At 37.5% G+C, this 23034-nt stretch overlaps 1 protein-coding gene across 1 annotated transcript; it reads left to right on the top strand.

The window, feature by feature from the left end:
• The first annotated feature begins 11057 nt into the window (after nt 1-11057).
• LOC139729236 (steroid receptor RNA activator 1-like) lies at nt 11058-21186 on the top strand. Its single transcript, XM_071640167.1, has 6 exons — nt 11058-11140; nt 15452-15592; nt 16656-16990; nt 17434-17542; nt 19407-19477; nt 20164-21186. The coding sequence occupies exons 1-6, from the start codon at nt 11119-11121 to the stop codon at nt 20470-20472; spliced, it is 987 nt and encodes a 328-aa protein (XP_071496268.1). The 5' UTR covers nt 11058-11118; the 3' UTR covers nt 20473-21186.
• Nucleotides 21187-23034: the final 1848 nt, after the last annotated feature.

Below are 23034 nucleotides of genomic sequence, written 5' to 3'. Positions count from 1 at the left end.
ACCTATATAGTTGCATGACTTTGCAAGTACTTTATACCCATAACTTCCTAAAATAAAGCCTCTGAGCATTAATCAATGTAAACATTATCAGACAGAACCAATCGTCACTGAACTTTAACTCCAAATTAGCTTCCAATTAGCTCAATAGGTACACGAAAATTGAAATCTTTGAATTGTTTAAATGTCTCATATTTGTGTACAATGTGAGAATTTGCCTTTATGTTTAATGCATACATGCATTTTTTTTTTGAAGAGAGAGTACATCAATAATTCATTATGAGAATATTTATCTATGAGTTGATAATCAAAAGTTACATGAGTTTGGTGTGGAAATTGTTTTGTCATATTTTGGTGCCTTGTGACTCAATGATAACTTTCTGAACAAGAAACCCATGGGTTCAGAGGTCCCCAGCATCTCAAGTTTACCTTCCATGCAGTCATGCAGACTGTTACCTTGGGAGAACACACCAAAGTTGGAAGCCTTTGGAGACCTCTAGGGCCCAGGGAGACATGATATCTATATGGTTTTTATTCTCTGACACTGGCGAAAACACTTGACAAAGTTGTATAAAAATGTGATCATCCGTGTTTCCAAAAAGAAGATCAAAACTTAAAACTGGTCCTCAATAAATCATAACTACAGACTCTGGAGGGAGACCGGGAAATTTTGAGAAAACATTCTGAAAGCGGGCCATCAACCACTGAAAGAAATAGCGTTAGAGTATCTACTTCTATAAAGGCAGAAGTGCTTTGAGTAAATACATCAGTGAATAGACTCGTAAGATTGTTTATGACAGATTCAGGGGTGATCCCCTTTGGGCCTGTACTAAATTAGGGACTAATTTTCACACTTTCATCTTCACGAAAAGTGTGGCCATTTTTTTTTTTTTTGCTACCGAACTTTGCAGGTGATAAAATATCATATCATTTTGTCACATGAGTACTATGAACCCCATGTTGACTCCAAGATGCTCAAAATCCCCCAAATTAGGGAATCTTTGAAAACATTTTTTCCCTCTAGAATCAGAAATGGGTAAAAGGATAAAGGCAATGATTACAGGGACCCTATACTGTAAAAGGTACTTTCAATTAATGTTTCATGGCAGATCCAGGAGTGCCCCGGTTTGGTCGCTGCCATACCTAATTCATTAGGGACCAGTTGTAAGTTTTCATCTTTTTTGAAACGCATGATTACATTTTCTGCAGACGTGGCAGGTGTTTTTGCCAGTGTCATGGAATAAAAACATATGGATGTCACGTCTCTCTGGGCCCTGGAGATCTCAAAAGGCTTCCAACTGTGATGTGTTCTACCTAGGTAACAGTCTGCAAGACTGCATGGAAGGTAAACTTGAGATACTCAGGTGAGCTCTGAACCCATGGGTCTCTTGTTCAGAAAGTCATTGAGTGACCAAGGCACCAAAATAATATGACCAAAACATCTACTACATTGTATACGAGACACTGCCAAACTCATGTAACTTTTGTATATAGACTCATAGATAACATGCTCATAATGAATTGATGTATCCTCCTTCTTGCAAAAAAAAAAAAAGAAAAAAAGGAAGTATTTTGTAGTTACAAATATGCATTAAACAATTCAAAGATTTCAATTTTTCTGTACCTATTGGGCACACTTGGAAGCTAAATTGAAGTTAAAGTTAAATGTATATCGGTTCTGTTCAATGCTGTTTACATTGATTACTGTCCAGAGGCTTTATTTGAGGAAATCATGGATGGTAGAGTAGGCCTAAACTACTTGTAAATTCATGGAAATTCATGCAACTAGGTGTAAGGATGTTCATTAAGATTGTGAAATGTAAACGTTCTTTGCCCTTGAATTAATAGATACAGGCATCACAATCAACATAGTGCAGGCTATATGTATATGTATATCCTTAAAGTAGAAATGTATTCATATTAGTGATTTCAATAATTATTTTTATTTGTATATATATGCAGATTTTCATTGACTTTCTATTGAATTTAGGTACTGCAGCAATTATTCCTGGCAGTGAAGATAAGAGACACAAAGGGACCCACTTACAGATGAAATAATCAGACATAGGGGCATGTACAAGCCATTTGGCAACCATTTTGCATATGATTATATGCATATACATGCAAATTGTGTATGTAGGAATGCTTTTTTAGTTACAACTGACATCATGATTGTGTTTATTGACATGGAAAACAAGAATATAGACGCAAAAATTTACTTTCTACAGGTTTATGTACGGAGATATTAAAAGGCCATTATGGCGGCCATTTTGAATGCATTTATATGCAAATTTATGCAAGTTATGTACAAAGACATACTCTTTGGTTATTACTGATGTGATGATTGTACTCCTTGACCTAAAAAACATAGGTTTAGACACCAGAACTGACTTTCTATGAGTTCTATGTCCCAAGATATAAGCATTAATAGGTTTTATGGCGGCCGGCATTTTGAATTTACGCAAATTAGGCATGGATCCACCACTCGAATTTTAGGGAACTTTTGATATGTTGTTTTGATAGCTCTTCCAGATTAAATGCAAGTAGAATAGTTTCTGTTGCAATTACTTTTGGGTCATTTCATATGTTGACTGGACTATAAATCTTGTCATGGTATACAATGATAAATCTGTTTCGGCTGAAAAATGACATACATTTTATTTGCTCATATCGATTTTCATCAAACAGACGAATTAAAGAACTCTTTTTTTCTGTACCCCTTTATATAATTCAAATGTCATTAAGACGTCTCTGTATGACCACCTGGACGTCAAACAGACCTCACTAATAGATGATGGTTTTTTAACGTCTTCTATTTGACAAAAATACGACATTTTGATGTCAGCCTAAGACGTCTAAATGCTGTCCATTTTCTTTGTTTATCAATGTCAAAATGACATATTAAGACACCTTTCTGACGTCTAAGACGTCTTTTGTTAAGTCTGCCATTTGAGCAAAATTACAACAAATGGTATAGACAATTTACGACGTCTTTCTGGCCACAGCGCTGCCGTGAAATTGACGTCATTCTGATATGTCTCTGCTATCGCGGGAAGTCCTTGACATGGACCGGCAAATTTCTTTCATTTCAATTCAATATTTCAATTAATTCCACAATTCTTAAAAATCCACATGCATAGATTATGTGTGATAATTATGTAAAGAAAATAACACCGAAATATACTCAAATCAAAACACAAACAGTACAAGGACAGTTACAGTAAAATATAAACACAGTAAAACAGTAAGAACTGCAGCAGATGAGAGGGAATGACAAAGGCCATTGGCCTATCAAAGGTCAAACCGTTGGTGGACTGCATCTTATACATATTTTAATAAATTTCCATTTTAAAAATTGTGTTTTTAAAGTTAGAGAAGACAAATACACATTAAAGAACATGAACGGAAACAAGGAATAAGACAGTGAAGCAACATGAAAATGGAAAGACAAAAAAAAAAAGTTTGTATAGGAAGACAGATCTTACATGGCAAGAATATGAAGAAAAAAAAGCACTGGCAAAGATTTACCGGTAATCAACTCAGAAGACAAATACAAATAAACTAAAGAGCTACAACAACAATAACATGCAATACATGAACGAACAACTTACAGGCAATCAATAAAACTTACATGTATATAACCTCACAATGTACTGCATATTATTCTTTCTGCAACAAATACAATGTATAAATCCTTTTTAAATCACTTAAAGTGGAACACTGTTTAAATTCATCTAATATATTCTTCCAAATTACAGGACCTTTATAGGAAATCACTATTCTCGAAAATTATATCTATAAAAAGGATTATACATTTTATGGGAATTTCTGGTGACATACATATTCACATCAAAATTATATAATCATCAAAATAAATGAAATAACCAAATAAAATCAGGTTGTAACTCTTTCGTGATGGAATAGCGAGTAGATAAATAAAAGTAATCTAATCTGAAATGTGTTGATGCTATAAATATGCAATAAATGCAACTTTAAAAACAATTCTGTAGTGTGTGCCAAATAATGTGATTTAGTTATTGTACGTATCACACGTTTTTGAAGTTTAAAAAGTCTCTGTGTTCAATACATCGAGAATTACCCCATACAAAATTACAATAATGATAAATGTGATAAAATTATATCATTGTATATATTTACTAAAATGTTAAATGGTAATGTTATGTTTCAAATTATTCAGTACTAAAATTGCGTTTGATATTAAAAAAGAAATAATGATTAATGTGATCTTTCCAACTTCAGCATTCATCAGTGATAACACCAAAAAGGTTGATAAATTCAACTCTCTCACCATTATTAATTATATATTTCAAATTCAATTCAAATTCAAAATTACTTTATTTCCATATAAAGTAATACAAAGTAATAAACGAACGCTTACATATGAGTACATAATAAGTATAAGGAACTTTGAATCACGTAAGTTTAAAACATGAATGCAATTATCATAATGATATTAACTCTGGTTTCGATAGATAATCAAGTAAGCAACACATTCTAATTCTTTAACTCTACATGGAAAAGAGGAATTCACAAGAAACGCACAGATTGTAAAATTTGTGAATTACTCTGGAAGGTGAGGGCATCTCAAGATCCGTCGAGGACTCCGTGTGTATGAAAATTGTGATAAAAGTAATATTCAGTATCATATATATATATGATATAGATATTCAAGATATAGATATTCAAGATATAGATATTCAATATATTCAAGATATCCTGAATATTCAAGATCCTGACTATTCAATATTTATTTAATTTACATCAACAGTTTCATTCCGAGATTCAAAAATCATATTATTTGTCTTTGTATAATTATAAGGATCTTTAATTTGTTGGCTAAAAACCATGATTGCACTTTTTTCCATTTTATTATTAACAAGCTGATTAATCATTGTAACATATTTTCAGGATAAAAGTAGGCTGGTGTCATCAACAAATATAGAATTACAGATAAAACATCGCTTACATATTGCAAATCATCCTATACATTAAGGAGAATAGTGGTCCAAGATTTGATCCTTGTGGCACACCAATTGAAATATCTGTAAAAATGTGAACTAACATTGTTTATACAAACATATTGCTTTCTATCATTTCAATAACTCTGAAACTATTTCGTTGCTATTCTCCGTATACCATAAAAACTAAGCTTATCAAATAAAATATAAAAAACCCTCCAACTGACTATACAGTAATAACTTCAAAAGCTTTAGTAAGTTTATCTAGATATACTGAATCAAATGGATGTGATGTAAAGTACCCTTTTCTAAAACCAAATTGTCTCCGATACTAGTATACTAAAATGTCATGTTTTGTATAAAACAGTCAATTTTTTTCATACACTATTCTTTTTCTAATACTTTACTTTTGAAAATCGTAAAATGGAGACAGGTCTGTGATTATTTACCTATACATTTTATCACCATTGTTAAAAACTGGTAACACACTGGCGATCTTTAATGAACCTGGAAAAATGTTTTGTTCAATATACATGTACGCATCAAAAATATTGTTCAAAGGAGACACAATTGCATCAATAGAATGTATTACTACTTTTGTGTGAAATCCACCATACCCTGCTAATTCATTTACATCTAATTTCAAAACTTAATTTAAATCATCTGAAGCTATTATAGGGGTAAAAAAAGAGAATCAGTAACTTTTCCACACATAATTATATACTTTAAAAGAATCATTTTCAGATATGCTTAACTGTGCATCATCATAAATGTCTTTTCCTTGTCGAGCATAACAAACAAAAGTATAACTTAGAAGAAGAAATAAGCCCTCAGTCTTCACCATCTCTCAACCATGTTTTAGTAGACCTATTGACATGGGCATATTTAACATTTCTACACAATGAAAAAAAATATCAAAATTGCGACTCGAGGACATGACTATATATCTGGATTAAGTTAAAACATCTAGCAGGACTGTGATTTGCATTTCAACTATTTATAAAAAGTCTAAACTATGGGGAAAATCAATATTCTCTTATCTATTCCCCCTTTTTACAACATATTTGAAATTATTGGTTGCTATAGTTTCATTTCTAAAACAAGAATACTATAAATTCCCTATGTTTGGCAAGGTTAATACTAATAGCCAGACCTGGGCCCCGTTTTATCAAAAGATAAAATCGATTTTAAATGTCCTTACTACACAGGCTGCCATAGACTTACAGTTGAAATCAACTATATAATCAATTTTAACTCTTCATAAAACAGGGCCCTGATCAAGGGGCAAAGGTTGCCTCGATTTACTACTCAATTTACCCAGTCCTAACATTACAAGAGGACCACAGAAATACACAAATACTGTGCTTAGGTCAGGAGGTCAGGAGACCCACATATACCCTGAGGGCCAGAGGCCTACGTGGACTTCACAATCCTGAACGTGGTATGACTTGTAGCTATGATGCATTGATGGAAGAAAAATGAACTAAGCCTATTTTCTCACACGTTTTCACTTTTAAGGTCGAATATTTGATTTTTTTTTTTTAAATCTCTTTTTTGTCTCTGCAGCAAAGGTAACAAAAACTTCTGCGTCAATTTGGAAAATGATATGGTCGGGTTAGGGGTGATGCCATGGGGTCATCAACAAAAATTAATGGCACCACTGACTGGAGTGTCTGACTAGCTGTACATTGGCTCAACCTACCCCTATGCTCAACTTTTTTTTAAAATAATATTCTTTATTTGAGTTTCATTCAATGTGAAATCCATATTAACAATAAAATTAATACGTCTACCAACAAAAAAGAAAGCAGCTGTATTCTTCTTTCTTGTGCTGCTAAATCATTTTTCAAACATACAGTACAATATATTTGATTCTTTTTACCAAATCATACCCTGTTTTTATGAGAAATGACATAGAAATCTGCATAATTCTCAGAAAAAAACTATTTTGATCAGCCTAATCAAGCCAATCCGAATGTGCCTTATCACTCACACACCTAATAAGAAATGTGTGCTACTCAATCTCTTTTTTACTTAACTTCTTTTTTTTTCTTTTTTTTTTGGCAGAGCACACGCTATATACATATTATCAGATAAAGTATAACTCTTAAAAGGGAAAAAAATTCTTGATCAACTTGATCATACTGCTCAATATCCACTTCATTACATAAATTCTCTTACACTCTCTTGAGAATACAGCATTTCCTGAAACATATTTAAAAAAGCATTCTTTACTTAACCGAACAAAACTCAACATTTTTTTTCTATCTAACCTATCAACCACCCCTCCCCCCCCCCCCGTGCAGCACAAAATAACCTTACTCTACTATTGCCTAACTACATCTACCTAACCCTAACCATCCCCACCTATTTCCCCACTAACCATTACTCTACTCTTACCTAACTACATCTACCTATAACCCTAACCATCCCCACCTATTTCCCCACTAACATACCCCCCCCCCCCCGTAGCCTTCCCTCAACACACACACCCATATATGCACTAGACATCAACCAAAACAACAACAACAACAACAACATACCCACCAGTGCGCACTCACAAACACCAACATTTGCACTCCAAATCACACTACATACTTGTGGTATCTTGGTTACCTGTTTCTTTGACAGTTAGACACACACCAAATTAAAACCGAAGCTAACTAAACATTTTACATGGGGGGATAAAAAAGTGACCTTAATGCTGATACAAATACCAATTCCTAAACATTAATACGGCTAAAACCTAAACTGACCATACATCTGACTCTATGAAAGTTTCAACTGCTCCCATTTTTGCAAATGAAAACCAAGTTTAACTGCTTTAACCGCAACGTTCTTTTCCTCCTCTATAAAATCCAAAACAAATTTCTTTATCTTTTCCCTCTTGGGTAACTTATTTTGTTCTCTTGACCAAAATATTACAATTTTCATCAAAATTATCAAGGCATTCACGCATTTGATTCGATTTGAACTACCTCGTAAACCCAAGAAGATATCTCTCCATTCTTCTAACTCAACTAAATCATAAAACTCAATAAGAAACTGCCATATCGGCTTTACTTTCACACAATCAAAAAATATATGTGAATAAGTTTCCCTTTCCAATTGACAAAAAGAACAAAGATTATCATTCACAAAACCAAACTTAAACAAATGTTCCATTGTATATATCACCCCGTGTAACAACTTAAACTGAAATTCCCTATGTTTACTAAGTAAAGTCGTGCTTCTAGGTCTAATAAATACATTTCTAATTTCCTTATCACTGAAATCATACTTCACTTCACCATATCTTATTTCAAGGGTATACAATTCTTGTAAAGCTGTAACAAAATACTCATACACTATTTTTGACTTGATATTTTGAAATTCTAATATTTTACCAAAAATCTTCACCTGTATATCATAATTTCATACATTAATTTGCTGAAACCTTGCACTCCCTGTGGACTCTTTCCACTTTTCTGGAAAAACATTATAAATATTATTTATCTTAAATATACCATTTCCCATGATACCTAAATTTCGAAAATACCCAACGGGTTTAATAAAACCTCCTTGTAAAATATGATGTACATTATAAACACCCTTTTCATATAAATCACAATCAAAAATACTCTTCCCTTTTATACATATTTTTCTAATATTTGAATATAACTGGATTCATCACTTCATCTTCAAAATTCCTACATTTATCCATTTCCTGCCATACCTTAACCATTTCTAAATAAAAAGGTGGAACTGGATTTGTCAATGTCAATCTAGACCATTCATAATCACATAAAAGTAAGAACCTTCCTCCTACTGATCAAAAACTAAAATCAAAATACATTTTCCACCCAGATTTCTTCTCACCAAACAATAAACGTTTCAACCACATAATACGTTGCGTTTGACAAACAACTTAAAGAACAAGTCCACCTTTATATACATGTGGATTGAGTGAATGCAGCAATATTAGTAGAACACCCGCAGTGAAAGTTTGGGGAAAATCGGACAATCCGTTCAAAAGTTATGAATTTTTAAAGTATCTGCGTAGTCACTGCTGGATGAGAAGACTACAGTGTATGATGTCATATGCGTACAACACAAAACTTTACTTTTTGAATAAAGTGCACATTTCTTCGACTTGTTACTGACATATGTTAAGGGTAATATCATTCCCCCTGCCTTCTGAAAGAGAGAAGTCAAGTGTTCTTTTGTTATGCGAGAAAAGTGAAAATATGTTGGATTTTCTTTATTCTGTAGTAAGACAGGTTGAACTCCGTGCTCGGCGCTCGGTTTGGTTGTATGGATGGCGATTATATCTGCCACCGGAAGTATATAATATATAAGGTTGGCGATAATATATCTGCCACCAGGAATATATGTTGTATACGGTCGGCGATAATATATCTGCCACCGGGAATATACAAGCCAATACCAGAGACTCCAACCCAAAGTACCTTCTGATCTGGAGATTCTCCCGACTGAAACCCCGAGCAAACGGGAGACTCAAAGTTGATGTGTGCGAAGCGCGAAATTCCTAGGGTTCTAGATGCTCTCTGGTGCTATCTAAGGCTTATTTTTTCAACATACGATAGAAATATGCAAGAAATCCTTTCCAACGGGAGACAAAGAGCCAGGGCGGGAGAAATTAAATCTCAAACGGGAGAACGGGAGATTTTGCAAAAATGGGCTTTCGGCGGGAGATCTCCCGTCGAAAACGGGAGAGTTGGAGTCTCTGCAATACCGGTGCCGCGGTACATGTTTACTGGTGCGTAGCCCCGTCCGTCGCCGCGCATACACTGTAGTAATGCATGGCCATACTGCCGCGTACTCCGGTAATCGGCGTATGTGCCAACACAGGCTGACGGACAGCACAACCCCCAACAAACGTGCACGCACGCACCAGCCGCACGCACGGAAAGTTCACCTGGAGGGCAAAATAGAGACCAACAGACAGACGGACCCAGGACAGGACAGAGAACGGCTCAGGACCTCCCTTGACCCCGACTGTCCCTCGTCCCCGTCCACTGCCATTACTGCAAGTATTCACTACCTTGTACCTGCACTTGGCAATTGGAGCAGCTGCTCAGAAACGGTAAGTTATAGACGCTGAGCATATTTGCCATTTGTGTCTTATATTGTAGCATTAATTAGGGCATAATAGTAATTATTCTGATAGCGTTTGTTCCCTAACACCCTCGCCATCACCATCAACTAGGGAAAAACGCTACAATTCTTTCTTTATATCGTTGTACTCATGTGATATCACAAGCTATAGTAGTCTTCTCGTCCAGCCTTGAGTGAGCAGAAACTTCAAAAATTCATAACTTTTGAACGGATTGTCCGATTTTCCTCAAACTCTCAATGATGTGCTCTACTAATATTACTGCATTCACTCAACCCACATGTCTATGAAGGTGAACTTGTCCTTTAAAATTTATCATTCGCAGTCCCCCATTAACATAATCTTGATACATTATTCCTTTTTACCAGGTCTTTACCATTCCACAAAAATTCAAAAATCATCTTATCCAATTCAGGAATCCATTGAGGAACAACTATGAGTGATGAAACATAATTTAACCTTGATAATGCATAAGTTTTCAACAAATGAATTTTTCCCATGAGTGTTAAATCATGCTGTTTCCACCATCCTAACAACTTTTTTATTCTACTTAATATTTCTTTAAAATTAATCTCATTCTTCCCCCTCACATCTCTTGCAAAATTCACCCCCAAAATTTTAACTGCATCAACATATTTTCCAGATACAGATAATACAGGTTTCTCTGTAGGCCTATCCCTACCCATCCACAAAAAAAAAAATTAAATTTTCCTTTATTTACAATTAAACCGCTTATTTTCCCGAATTCATCAAAAATATACTGTTACCTATTTAAAGATTTTATGTCCTTTCTAAATAACTTGCCCCCCCCCCCCCCCCCCCACACACACACACGCACACACACACACACACTCACACACGCACACACACACACACGTACGTGACACAACGTAAGGTAAGGTTCTGCGCTGCAGGTTCCTCCCTGGGTTCTGTAACGCAACGCCGACGTGGCTGGCTGGGCTGGATGTCGTATTGAGGCCGCAGAGTGTCTCGTCAACAGATAGAGGGGGCAAAATTTACGGCAGTATGGAAGAGAAAGTTAGACTAGGTAGGTATTTACCGACCAGCACCTTTGTTCTTCAAAATGGTTAAAGTTCAAGATCTCGGACTCGAGCGTGAGTATTTGGGGACTGAATGGTGCGCCATGGTGGTGCCAAATGCTAGAGCCTAGGGATCAGTCCGACGCACCCAATTTCATGTTTGTGATTTGGTGCAGTGTGGCGTTGGTGCACGTGTACGTACATCGTGTCTTCTTCTTCTTCTTCTTGTCAGTAGTCTGCTTCCTTCAACCTTGAAGATTCTTGCAGAACTTGGTGATAGTGTGTGTCATAGGGGTAAGGTGCAGGTGCCAGGTGTGACTATTTTTTTCGTGCAGAGCAGAGCTAAATGATTCATTTCCAGGCTCCAGCCATCACTACTCAATCAGGTGTAAGCAGAAATGAGTGACATTCATTGACAGAACGGCAAATATTCAACTTGTACTGGACTTTTGGAGACTCAGATTTAAGTTGTGAAATAGGGGTCTATGTACAGGCGCATGGCCTGGCTTTTTTTAATTGTGAAATGGGGTGGGGGGCTACGCACAGAACTATTCTAACGTTGGACAATATAGTCTAAACCCCTAGAACTACAATACTAGTAGTACTACAAGTACTGACTACTGTACATTGTAGGTAACGTTAGACTTCTAGATCTAGAATGATCAAGTCACAGGGTCTGAAAGCATAGCCAGCGCACGCACACGTGTTCTCTGCCATTTTGGTTAGTCTTCTGTTAGTGTTACGTCACGGTTTGCGTGCGCCAAACAAGGTTTGCTACGCTGATTTTTTTTTCTTCTTTTTTACCTCCCCCTGTTCATCGCAAGCCGTGACGTAACAGAAGACTAATCAAAATGGCGGCATGTAATGTGTGCGCAACTGGCTATAAAGCTACGCGTGGGTTGTGAATGGGCTTGATCATTCTAAATTATACAAATGATGCACAGGATAGAGTGCGTTAGTGGACACGTAGCACACTCAAGGGTATTTACAATTGTGAAACATGCACGAGGCGAAGCCGAGTGCATGTTGCACTACATTGTAAATACCCGAGAGTGAGCTGCATCTCCACTAACGCCACGAAATAATCCTGTGCATCATTTGTTTTATAAAACGGGTCGAAAACTAACAGCATTTTTCACGTACCTTTGTGGTTCAATACCAGTCAGCTACATGTAGCACTCGCTCAAGAATCGATGTCCGAAGATGTTCGTCCCAAACATTTACGCACGTCGCACTCGGAAATCCCGCACATATAAGTACTGTACGTATAAGAGTATACGTATGCCACACGTTTGGCACACAAGAGAGGCCGGCCGGAAGCCCGAACTAGAAGTTGTTTACAGGATTGACAGCGCATATAGTAGCGCGCGACGCACTTGTAACATCTGATTGAGTGCGCACTGCTAGTGTAAACATTGTGACGTCAGGCCGTGCATGTTAGTGAGAAATTAATGCATGCACACGTGACTCATTTCAGCGCTTCCCATTGGCTACATTCTTGAACCCATTTTATAATACCTATTTATTTCTGTGGGGCCACGCGTACAGGCCTGGCTCCGGCCTGGCTCCTTTGCAATGGGCTGTAGCAGTACTTTTATTTTAAATAGTTTTATTCTCATTTTTAGTATGTCCTGCATTGTTGCTATTTGTAAGGATCTATGCAGTTTCTTGCATTATTTTTGCCCTGTAGTAAAGTAGTGATATTGGAAGATTCTTATTTTTCAGTAAAGTTTGCCACCCTGAGAAGACGGGAAATTTCCACGCTTTTTTACTACTGTAGCTTGCTGACCTACCTTGCTTTCCCTTTCAGACCAGTTCATCGCTGACCATTAGGTGTTATTACAGGACTTATATCTACAGTATATGGATGCTGTAATAACCAATCACTGTTGATTTTTATGTCTAAGCCTGATATATTCAATTTGCATTATCATTATGCATGTCAAATTTGACCAATGCCAATTGCAGCCCAAAATTCACACCTCAACTGTTGCAAATTTGAGACACCATACAAACTTCCACATCATCACCACTCACACACTTGATCTTGCTTGAGTCAACACAACCAATTTTCTGCACCAGAGAAGTTGCCTCAAATTCAGGTAGAAACTGATGCTACATTACTGTAACTACATGTAGGGGAGGTGTGGGAGAGTTGAACCATTTTTTACATTTAGTGATACTGTTCAATAACTATACATACAGTGTAATTTATGAGTAATTTGTTCGCTGATATATAACTACATCTAGTCAGGCATAATATGATAGCCCAATAAGACACCTAGCACAAACAACTTGTGGTGACACTTCAACAAAAATCTTTTGCAAAATGGCTCAACTCTCCCTGGATGTGATGAGAGTTGAGCCATTATGATATAGGCCCTACATTTGTACATATCATATCAAGAAGTTCAGGCTTATGAAGGAAAATGACTATGGAAACCTATCTGAAGGAAGGATGGTGTAATGGTAGAGGTAGCAGGGGCGTCTGTTCGACTTATGGGTCATCAGATGGATAATGTGGATGTTGTTGGGGTCCACCCACGATCACATGATTAGGATTTCTAGATGCACCCTGAGTGGATTTGCGTAATAAGTCAACTGTTCAGGTATGAGTTTCTTCAGTTTGTTTAAGATCGCAACTGCTGATCTGTACTGCTGATCTGTTTTACAAATCAGCAGTTGCGTTCTTTACAAATTTAATTTGTAGAGGGAGACAAACTGAAGAAACTCATACCTGAACCTTCACCCCTCTGAATAATATCTTTCTTTCATTTAACCTATGCCTTGGACGCCTTGGACTCCTTAACATAACAATGTCAGAATTTCGGAGCTTGGGTATTTGTTCCATGTTCATCGTGTCACTGCCGGCAACCAGGGACAGCCTGGTGGTAGTGTCGCTGCCCGGAAAGCAGTAGATGACAGGTTCGAGTCCCACTGGTTCCTTTTTTCCAACATGTTTGTTACAAAAATGTAATTTACAGATCAGCAGTTGCGATCTTAACAAATTTAACTTGTAGAGGGAGACAAACTGAAGAAACTCATACCTGAACCTTCACCCCTCTGAATAAAATGTTCTCTCAAGTCAACTGTTGGTATGAGGAAGAAGAAATCACCCGTGGGGCGTCACCCCTGGCGAGAACACCACATACCTTTCCAATATTCCTCACCTCATCCAATTGCAGACCCCTTTTTTTTTACCAAAAAATGACACTCATTGAGCCATGGAATGGAGGGTTGAGCCATGGCACTGCTCTCCCTCGACACGTTGGCTCAACTCTCCCCACAGCCGCCATTTAAACTAACCCTCAAAGCCTACGAAAGTGACCACACCACACCCGTTGAAATTTGCTAAAAGAAACAAGTCATATACAGATTATCTGCTTCTCTAACTGCTTCACAATTATCCTCTACCATAGGTGTGAGAGAAAACCACATATCTGACAAATGGATATTCACTTTAGTCTTTGACTATTTTGTCATGCTTCATCCAGCGTGGCTGCCTCATACACTATTATACAAATAGTGAATGGTCACGAGTGCAATGGTACGAGATTTCGCACGAGGTGAAAGATAGAGCGCCTCATCTTTCACCGAGTGCGAAATCTCGTTCCATTGCACGAGTAAAGACCATACACTATTTGATTTATACAACGTCCAAGTAGATCTTTTTGGTCTAAGTAGGCCTAGAAGTTATATGTATGAAAAACATAGCCATACTTACATGTGGATCCACTGCGATTCTCTTTCTGGCTTGTGCAATCAGTGCGTTTAGATACAGGTCACAGCCTAGCGCTCATACACGTACACTACCACTACGAAGGCCTACGTACGCGCATGCATGTACCGCACACATACACTGCGCTAGCTGCATGCGATCCTCAATATGCAACACACAGTACACGCAGTACCGTACAATTTCTCGAACCGTGGAATAGAACGAAAAAATCGAACCAAGTTGCACGCAAAAATAGAACCAAAATTGCACGGCGCGCTGAATGGAGTACTTATTGAATATCACGTGACCGACAATCCTCCAATCAAATTACAAGGATCTACTTGGACGTTGTATAAAGTTAATCATTGGCATGAACAAGAAATGGTAGCAGCTGACTACTGTCAGTCACTATGAAGATGTGAGGTGGCCTGGATCAACTCTCCCAGTGGCTCAACTCTCCCACACTTCCCCTATTAATTCAGACAAGAAGCAGAATTTGCAAAGAGCTTTTCTCCAGTGGCATTGTACTTATTTGTTGTTCTTTAACAATAATTTCACAATTGCTTCCTTTTTTCCTGTCATTTTTGTGTCATAACTTCAGGTAACCGTGACAAAGGCTGGAATGATCCTCCATCATTTGCATACAATGCAGGGACACAGGGTCAGCTGTCGTCTCCAAGAAGACCACTGCTAAATCAGCGGGTAGCTATGCCTCAGGACTACTCAACTCCCAAGGCTAAAGGTGGCTGGAATTTTAAAGTCTTTATTAACTGAACAGCCTTCAGGCAATCAATCCCTGTATAGCTTTCGTAACAGTAAGACCGTCCATTAAAATAAAACGCATTGTACTTACAAACAGGACTGTCATATGTTGTAAACATGGATGTGTCTGTACAGATGTAGCACATTTCAAGTGTCTGTTTCTCACGACTCAAGACTTGAAAATTTACAATCAGAGGGGTTTGGTCTTATGTGTTGAAAGTTTGAGTGAAACTGAAATATGATATAGTAGAAAAGAAGGATGTGCATTATTTTTCTATCAAAAAAAGAATGCTGGAACTGCAACATACCTGCTTTTAAACTACTGATTTAAAAGCTGATTTCAAAGTGAAGTCAAGTATAAACCTGTATGGTATTTGTAAGTGCTTGTGAGGAAGTGAGAGCTCTACAGTGTATCTCCTTGGCCACATAGGCCCATTATAGTTTTTTGTAGGTATGCAAGGTAAAAACATTAAGCCATGTAGTCCAGAATATACCCCAGTCCTGGAAAAACAAACAAACAAAACACTGGATGTGAGTAGGATAATTTGCTTTGCATTCACAAGTTCTTTATATGAATAAGATTGTGGTGTTTTGAATGATGGTTGAATATGAGAAGAAAATATAGGTACCATGTAGTTTGTGCACTAAAAAGGTAGCATACATTGTAGCTAACTGTTACAAAAAGATCACCCCCACCCCCTCCATAGTAGGTGTAAATTGTAAAAACTGTCATGAAGCTTTGGTGGCATTGAATCCTGGTTGGAAACCTCTGAGCTAGCTAACGGCACTCCATTCTAACTTTCCCTCATGTGATGCATGCACACTGGGAAATCATAGATGTGAAATAGATTAATTCCCCCCGGCAATAAAACGGGTGTGCAATTAACCATCGATATACAGTATATTAAAAAGATTGATTATCCCCCAGCCTCCCTCACTTTCCAAAACAAGAAAAAAAAAAAAGGAGTTGATTAGATTATACACTGATGATATAGCAGCCTTTTCTGATACCATTTTCTTTTCCCACCCAATTTTACATGTAGATCAGTCGCATCAGTCGTCCCCGGAAGGCTTACCCACAACAGGTGACCTGTCTTCTCCCCCTCCAAGGCTGACTCAGCCATCTACCGACCATCACTCATCTCCTCCAGGACCACCACCTGCTCAGGAATCCCCACTTCGGGGACCCTCACCCCAGGGACCCCCACCCCAAGCAGGCACTCCTACCGGTGGACCCATTAGAGCGATCAAGGGGGGTCAGGTTCCATCACAGAGTACCAACGGAGACGGAGATGCAGTCACAGAGGAGGAGATTTCATGCGATGCCACTCTTGCCAGGTTACAAGAAGTTTTGGAGGGTTGCAAACATTGTCTACAGGTATGTTACAGGTGGTGCTAGAAACCAATACTAACATCTGTGACAATGCTTCCCCACACTGTGGAATTAATACTACAACTGAGGGAATAATGTTTCCAAAAGTAAAAAGTTTTTTTGTGTTTTTTTTAAACCCCTGTGGGTCTATTGTGGCACATAAAAAAGGAAGTTTATGTCTCCATCATGATAGTTTTCGGCTGAAAAAAAAAAAAAACAAACAAACAAGCAAAAGAAAATACAGTTGTGTTCCAGAACGTTCATACATGTATTGTTCCTTCTGTCTTTAAATGAAGGCATCTACATAAAAAATAACTATATTTTTGCCAGTGTTAGAGCGTTTTGATGATTATTTGAAGAATGAAGGTGATTTTGTTCTAGATATGTTGGAGAATGTGATGATATGCATGTATCAAACTATCCATGTTTTCAATTCCTGTTATAAACAGAAACGAGTTATGGCAGATATTCAGAGGAGATTCACAGTTCTGAAAAGCAGTTGGCAGAATCAGAAAATGTCTCGTCCTGTGCAACAGATGATGTCCAAACTAGCCAAAGGTATAGTATACCAATTACTGTTGGCTCATTACATTTAGAAGGATTTTGCATTGACAGACACTATGAGAATACTGTTCAGTATTCACCATTATTAAAACAAAACTGGAATCCTTGTATATCACATAAAAAGCCAGCTGGGCAATTATAGAGCTTTGTGATAGCTATGCCAAGTTGCAGTGTCTTTAAATGAATTCACTTGTAGTTTTGATATTAATATACAAGTAGATGTACATTGTACATGTATATTAATTTGAGAGATATGATGCTTTGCTAGTGAAAGGACTTACACATTCAGACTCCCCTAAAAGCAATTGTGCATGGTTATCAGGGCTCGACACTAACGGTGGCCCGGTGGCCCGGGGCCACCAAAAATGAAAGTCGGGCCACCAAATTTCAAAAAAGGGCAAATTTGGTGGCCCGCCTCGGGCCACCAAAATTTTTTGAAAAGTATGTCAATAAATTCGCAACTTTTTGCGCCGGAAATTAGCAGTTGAATTTGTTCAAAGGATGGATGAAAAGGACTGAATGAATGCCTGAGAGTGAGTGTTGCAAGTTTGTTGAAGTTTATTTATAAGTAGATATGTCCAACTTCTAATTCTTACTATCATAAATCTTAAATATTTGACTCATTAAAAAAAAGGACTTTTAATGTTCTTTGTTTTTTTCGGGACACCAAATTTTTCTCTTGGGCCACCAAAAATTTGAAATTTAGGATTTTGGTGGCCCCATCGGGCCACCAAACAAAAAAGTTAGTGTCGAGCCATGGTTATTCAGTACTTCATATTTTCTATGTGCCAAAGAACATATCTGAAAGTGTTTGCGTCATCACTTGTGGGCAGTGTTCCTTTGATGGGATGAGGAATATTTACAAGTGACTGAAACTAAATTTTACAGATTTTTAAGGAATAATAATCCTCCGTAATATGCTTTAGCAATTTTAAAATAATATGGGTTGACAGTGAGTGGGTTACCAGGGAATATTGGTCCTCACAAATGCAAATATCCTTTGTTATTTCATGGAATAGAGCCAACCAATAAAATTATGGTTATCTTTTTAAAAATTGTCATTATCTAGGGAAGACCAGTAGAAGTGTAAAAATTGGGTTCTACAGTGTAGTTACCAGAATATAAAGTAGACTCTGCATTTAAAAAACAAACAAACAAACAAACAAAAAGTGAATATCACTTGTCGCAAGAGTTTACGCAATTGTAGCAAGAGATGGCACATATAGCAAGCGTTTGCACACTCGGCAAGCATTTGTTCAACAGATGAGACAAATTGTGTATTATTGCATAGTCATTTACTACAGTAGCCTTTTGGGTATTCGCTAGCCTGTGTGTTTTATCAAATACAGAGACTCCAACCCCAAGCACCTTCTGATCTGGAGATTCTCCTGCCTGAAACCCCCAGCAAACGGGAGACTCCAACTTGATGTGCGCAAAGTTCCTTGTGGCTGGGGTCCAGCTCTAGGGCTCTAGATGCTATCTCATGCTATCTAAGGCTCATTTTTCAACATACGATGACACTAAGTAAGAAATCATTTCAAGCGGGAGAAATTGAATCTCAAGCGGGAGAACAGGAGATTTTGCAAAAATGGGCTTTCGGCGGGAGATCTCCCGTCGAAAGCAGGAGAGTTGGAGTCTCTACAAATACATTCTGATATTGCTCATGAAAGTCAGGTAGAGGAAAATATGCATTTTTATTGTGCCGCAAAAGTGCCTTACATGGATGTAGCATGAAATAATGTATACAAATTTCATGTGATGTGTTTGAAAGTCTTTACCCTCATGCAATGATGTAATGTGTGACTCGCTCCGAGCACATTGTTCAAACATTGAATCGACATGTATTCTTGATTTACAGATCTCCAGGCCAGACGCTATGACATTGCCCACGAACTACACTTGTCCTTGATGATGAATCATATAAGTGAGGTATAAAATAAAATGGGAGATTTACCTCCCAAATCCTTTCTACACTAGACTGTATTTCTGTGATAGGTGCTGTACCGTATTATTACAGATAATCATTTGTACTACCTCTTCAAGTCAGTGTAAATACCAAGTGTGATTCAGCATAGCGTAATGTGTTGTGATTTGTAGCGACATATGTTTCCTCTGCCGTATTTGAAGGAGAAGTGTTCATTGAAAAAAATCCCTATTGGGATATGAAGCTCATTGAAAACATATTGCAAAGTGAATCAATGAGGAGAGCCTTACCTAATGCTGGGGAAAAGGGCGAGATTGAGATTGAACAAGTTAACCGGTTGAGAACGAGTCCTGAGTATACTCGGGCAAGCATCTATGAGAAATGCGTGTTGTAGCCAAATTAAACCCTCCATAACAAGTTCAAATGGAATGGGGAAGGAGTAAAGATACGTGTATGCTGTGCTTTAAGCAACTGTTGCTGACTATTTGGTATTACAGGGCCAATACAGGTCATAGCCTATCAATAACTTTCAAAACATACCAGCCAACAATCGAGAGGAATCTACCAAAAGCTGTGATGTTGAATGACCACTATTTTAAAGAGATTTCAAATCTCTTGCCTTATGTTCTCTGCCTTCTTTTTCATATTGTTTACTGTGTCAGTTTCTCTGTCATTTCTGATAACCCTGTAGGTGAGCCAGTGGATGGTTGGGGTGAAGAGGTTAATCCAAGAGGCAAGGTCTGCCCTCCCGCCGGAGGAAGAAACCAACTTGGAAGAAGGGGATGACCTCCAGAAGGAGGAAGGCACAAATCTGGAGTCCCGAAGCGATGCTGATGACACCCAGGTCACAGCCAATGTGGATGGCGTCGACAATGGTCAGGAGCCAGCAAAGGTAGACCAGGCAAAGATGAAAGAGGCATTGTCATCAGCTGCACCCACGTTGAATGATGACGAAGCTGTTACCCAAGGAGTGAGCCAGATGGATGTCTGTAAGAGCTGAAAGAGCAGCATTCTTCTTTATAACCTTGGATAAAAGATATGCTGCGTATCCTGCTCATCGTGGCGATAGACTGTTTTTTTAGTTCGAAGAGAGAAGCATGAAGCTTCATGGTCTTCTTGTGGCAAATCCTTAAAATCATAATTTTGCAGTAAATTATCATTATTATTAATCATCATCATAATTTTGATAGTGATCATGTTTATTGTAATGGTACTGATAATAATGTTGGTGGTAATAAGAATGAAAGAATGATGATACACTGCTGATCGTAGTATTGTGAAGGTCTCATTTTGTAACCAGGGTACCTTTTCCAGTATAGCACTGTTCTCTTGGTGGGCCCAACCGTAATAATTATCGAATAATAGCCAGGCACTCAGTGTTACATTCGGCCTACAGGGACTAAATGAGTTCACCCATTATAGTCCCCATAGTCACATTTCTGTGGCTTTTTATATTTTCATTTTTCAACATAGCAGGGCCAGCACCACGTTTTTCAAGGGGGAGGGGGCATTTTATATTTTTGGTGCCACTACCAGCTTTCATTAGCTAGCAAGCAAAAAAAAAAATTGATTTATTAATAAATACATTTTTTTTAAAAGGGAAAAAATAAGGCCTTACCAGCCACTTCTGGGTTTCAGCAGCTGACAAGCAAAAACAAAACAACAACAACAACATAATTTAAAATGGCCTTCAGTGAAAGTTTTATGGTCCAACTTCCAGGATTAATTTGCTTGAAAGCAAAAACAACAAAAGCTTAAACACATTTTTCTAGTGGCACATCCGGGGTAAAAAAAAAGGGGAAAAAATTTGGGGGGGGGGGGGGGGGGGGGGGGGAGGCCAGCCAAAAATAATGAATCCTTAAATGCACTTCCTCTGTGGGTTTTCACATTGATCTACATAATTCAATAAAACTGCAAAAGCAGCAAACCACATATCCCAATAACTAGTTAAACAATGCGTTTTTAGTCAATCAGGTACATATAAGTGAATTGGGGTAGGAATCATGTAATTATAATTCATATATATCTGTAAACACTGGAGCACCCGTACAAGGAAAAATAGAAAAATTGATCAAGAGATTACAGTAAACTATGTTTAGGGCTGCTTTCAAACTCTAGCAGATACTCTAAATATGTGTGGGTGTATATCACAATCAACCTTTAGATTTGTCTGTTGTATGTTTGTTTTTTATTTATTTTTTTTTATACATATAGTAACATCAATGTATCTTGTCTTTGAGGTATCATATAGTTTGGTTGAGACCTAACCTTGGGTTTCTAACATTTTGGGGTGAGATTATGAGAAACCTCTTTAATGAAATATGAAACAGCATGTAATTCTTAAAGGAATTCAACGTTTATTTGATGAAAATTGGTTTTGCAATGGCTGAGATACCCAAAAAAGAGCAATTCTAATAAAATGTGGGACCCAGCTTTATTACGATCGCTTTGTTCTACTTTATATTTGGATGTCTCAGCCATTCCAAAACCGATTTTCATCAAATAAACTTTGAATTCCTCTTAAAAAGGTACACTCTGTACTATTTTACAAACGGTTTCTTGATATCTCACAAAGAGTTAAAAGCCCAATTCTCGCCTCTGCCAATACTGTACCATCCATTTAATAGAACTTATATGGAACAATGAAGTTTGAAGTTTGTACTTGGGTATTGACAATGTGGCATTGTGATAGAAAATTGTGTGTGCAAGATATTATTGAAAGGGTACGTTACCTCCTCATTGGAGCTATGTAGTATCACTGTACTAATATTACAGACTACAGCTTTGTATGCACATTTTACATAAATACCCTGTCCTTAGGGTTGTCTGTGAAATTTGTTCGCATTTGAGTCATTGGCACAGAAAAGATTAATTAACTCTTTATGTGCCACGTTCGCCCGCCCAACTCAGTCAACGGCGAGCCAACATCGAATATTCTGCTCAAAAGCAAAAACCCGCCCAAACCGATCGATAAATCGCCAAATGCCGCGCAGTACAATAAACGCATTTCTTGTGATTCCATTCCTTTCACGTGTAGCTTTAATATTTTATGTGGTGATTGACTATCAATGGGTGTCCCTACTGGATTTGCAAGTAGATTCTAAGTTTCTGTCACTGTTTTGTGTGCAAAAAAAAAATCATGCTTTTGCAATAATGTAGCTACTGGTGATCACAAGCAATCACGGGTTTGTCATGCAATTTACGTAAAAAACAAAGCGTGGCATTTCCTCTCCAACGTTACGCCTTATAATGTCCAGGGTAACAAAAATGAATAAAAGCTTCATACGTTTGAAAAACAGAACCTTTTCACAAAGCATAACTTTGTTGCAGTCTCAGAATAATGTGGCACACAGGGGGTTTATACCATGGCAATTAAAAAGTTAAAACAAATTGGAGGAGTGGATGAACCAAAACTCCTCAGAAATCTTAAACATGATGTTGTGTGCATTATGTATACACATACAACACCGAAGAGAAATGTAGCTATCTGATTGGTCGATTACTCCTCAATTTTGTACCATGGGTATTGCACTCATGACCATTTACTATTTGTGTGATATTT

The sequence above is a fragment of the Diadema antillarum genome, unplaced genomic scaffold, assembly GCF_040938485.1.
Source record: "Diadema antillarum isolate AM-2024a unplaced genomic scaffold, OU_Dant_1.0 seq00000229_RagTag, whole genome shotgun sequence".
Taxonomy (NCBI): Eukaryota; Metazoa; Echinodermata; class Echinoidea; order Diadematoida; family Diadematidae; genus Diadema; species Diadema antillarum.
Note: the sequence above shows the minus strand (reverse complement) of the source record. Positions and strands in the feature narration are given on the sequence as shown.

Bases quoted from the DNA above. Each gene is read 5' to 3' on its own strand.
- LOC139729236 (XM_071640167.1), top strand. From the start codon at position 11,119: ATGGAAGAGAAAGTTAGACTAG. The intron at 16,991-17,433 runs GTATGTTACAGG...TGTTATAAACAG, and splicing joins GTTGCAAACATTGTCTACAG to AAACGAGTTATGGCAGATAT. The intron at 19,478-20,163 runs GTATAAAATAAA...ATAACCCTGTAG, and splicing joins TGATGAATCATATAAGTGAG to GTGAGCCAGTGGATGGTTGG.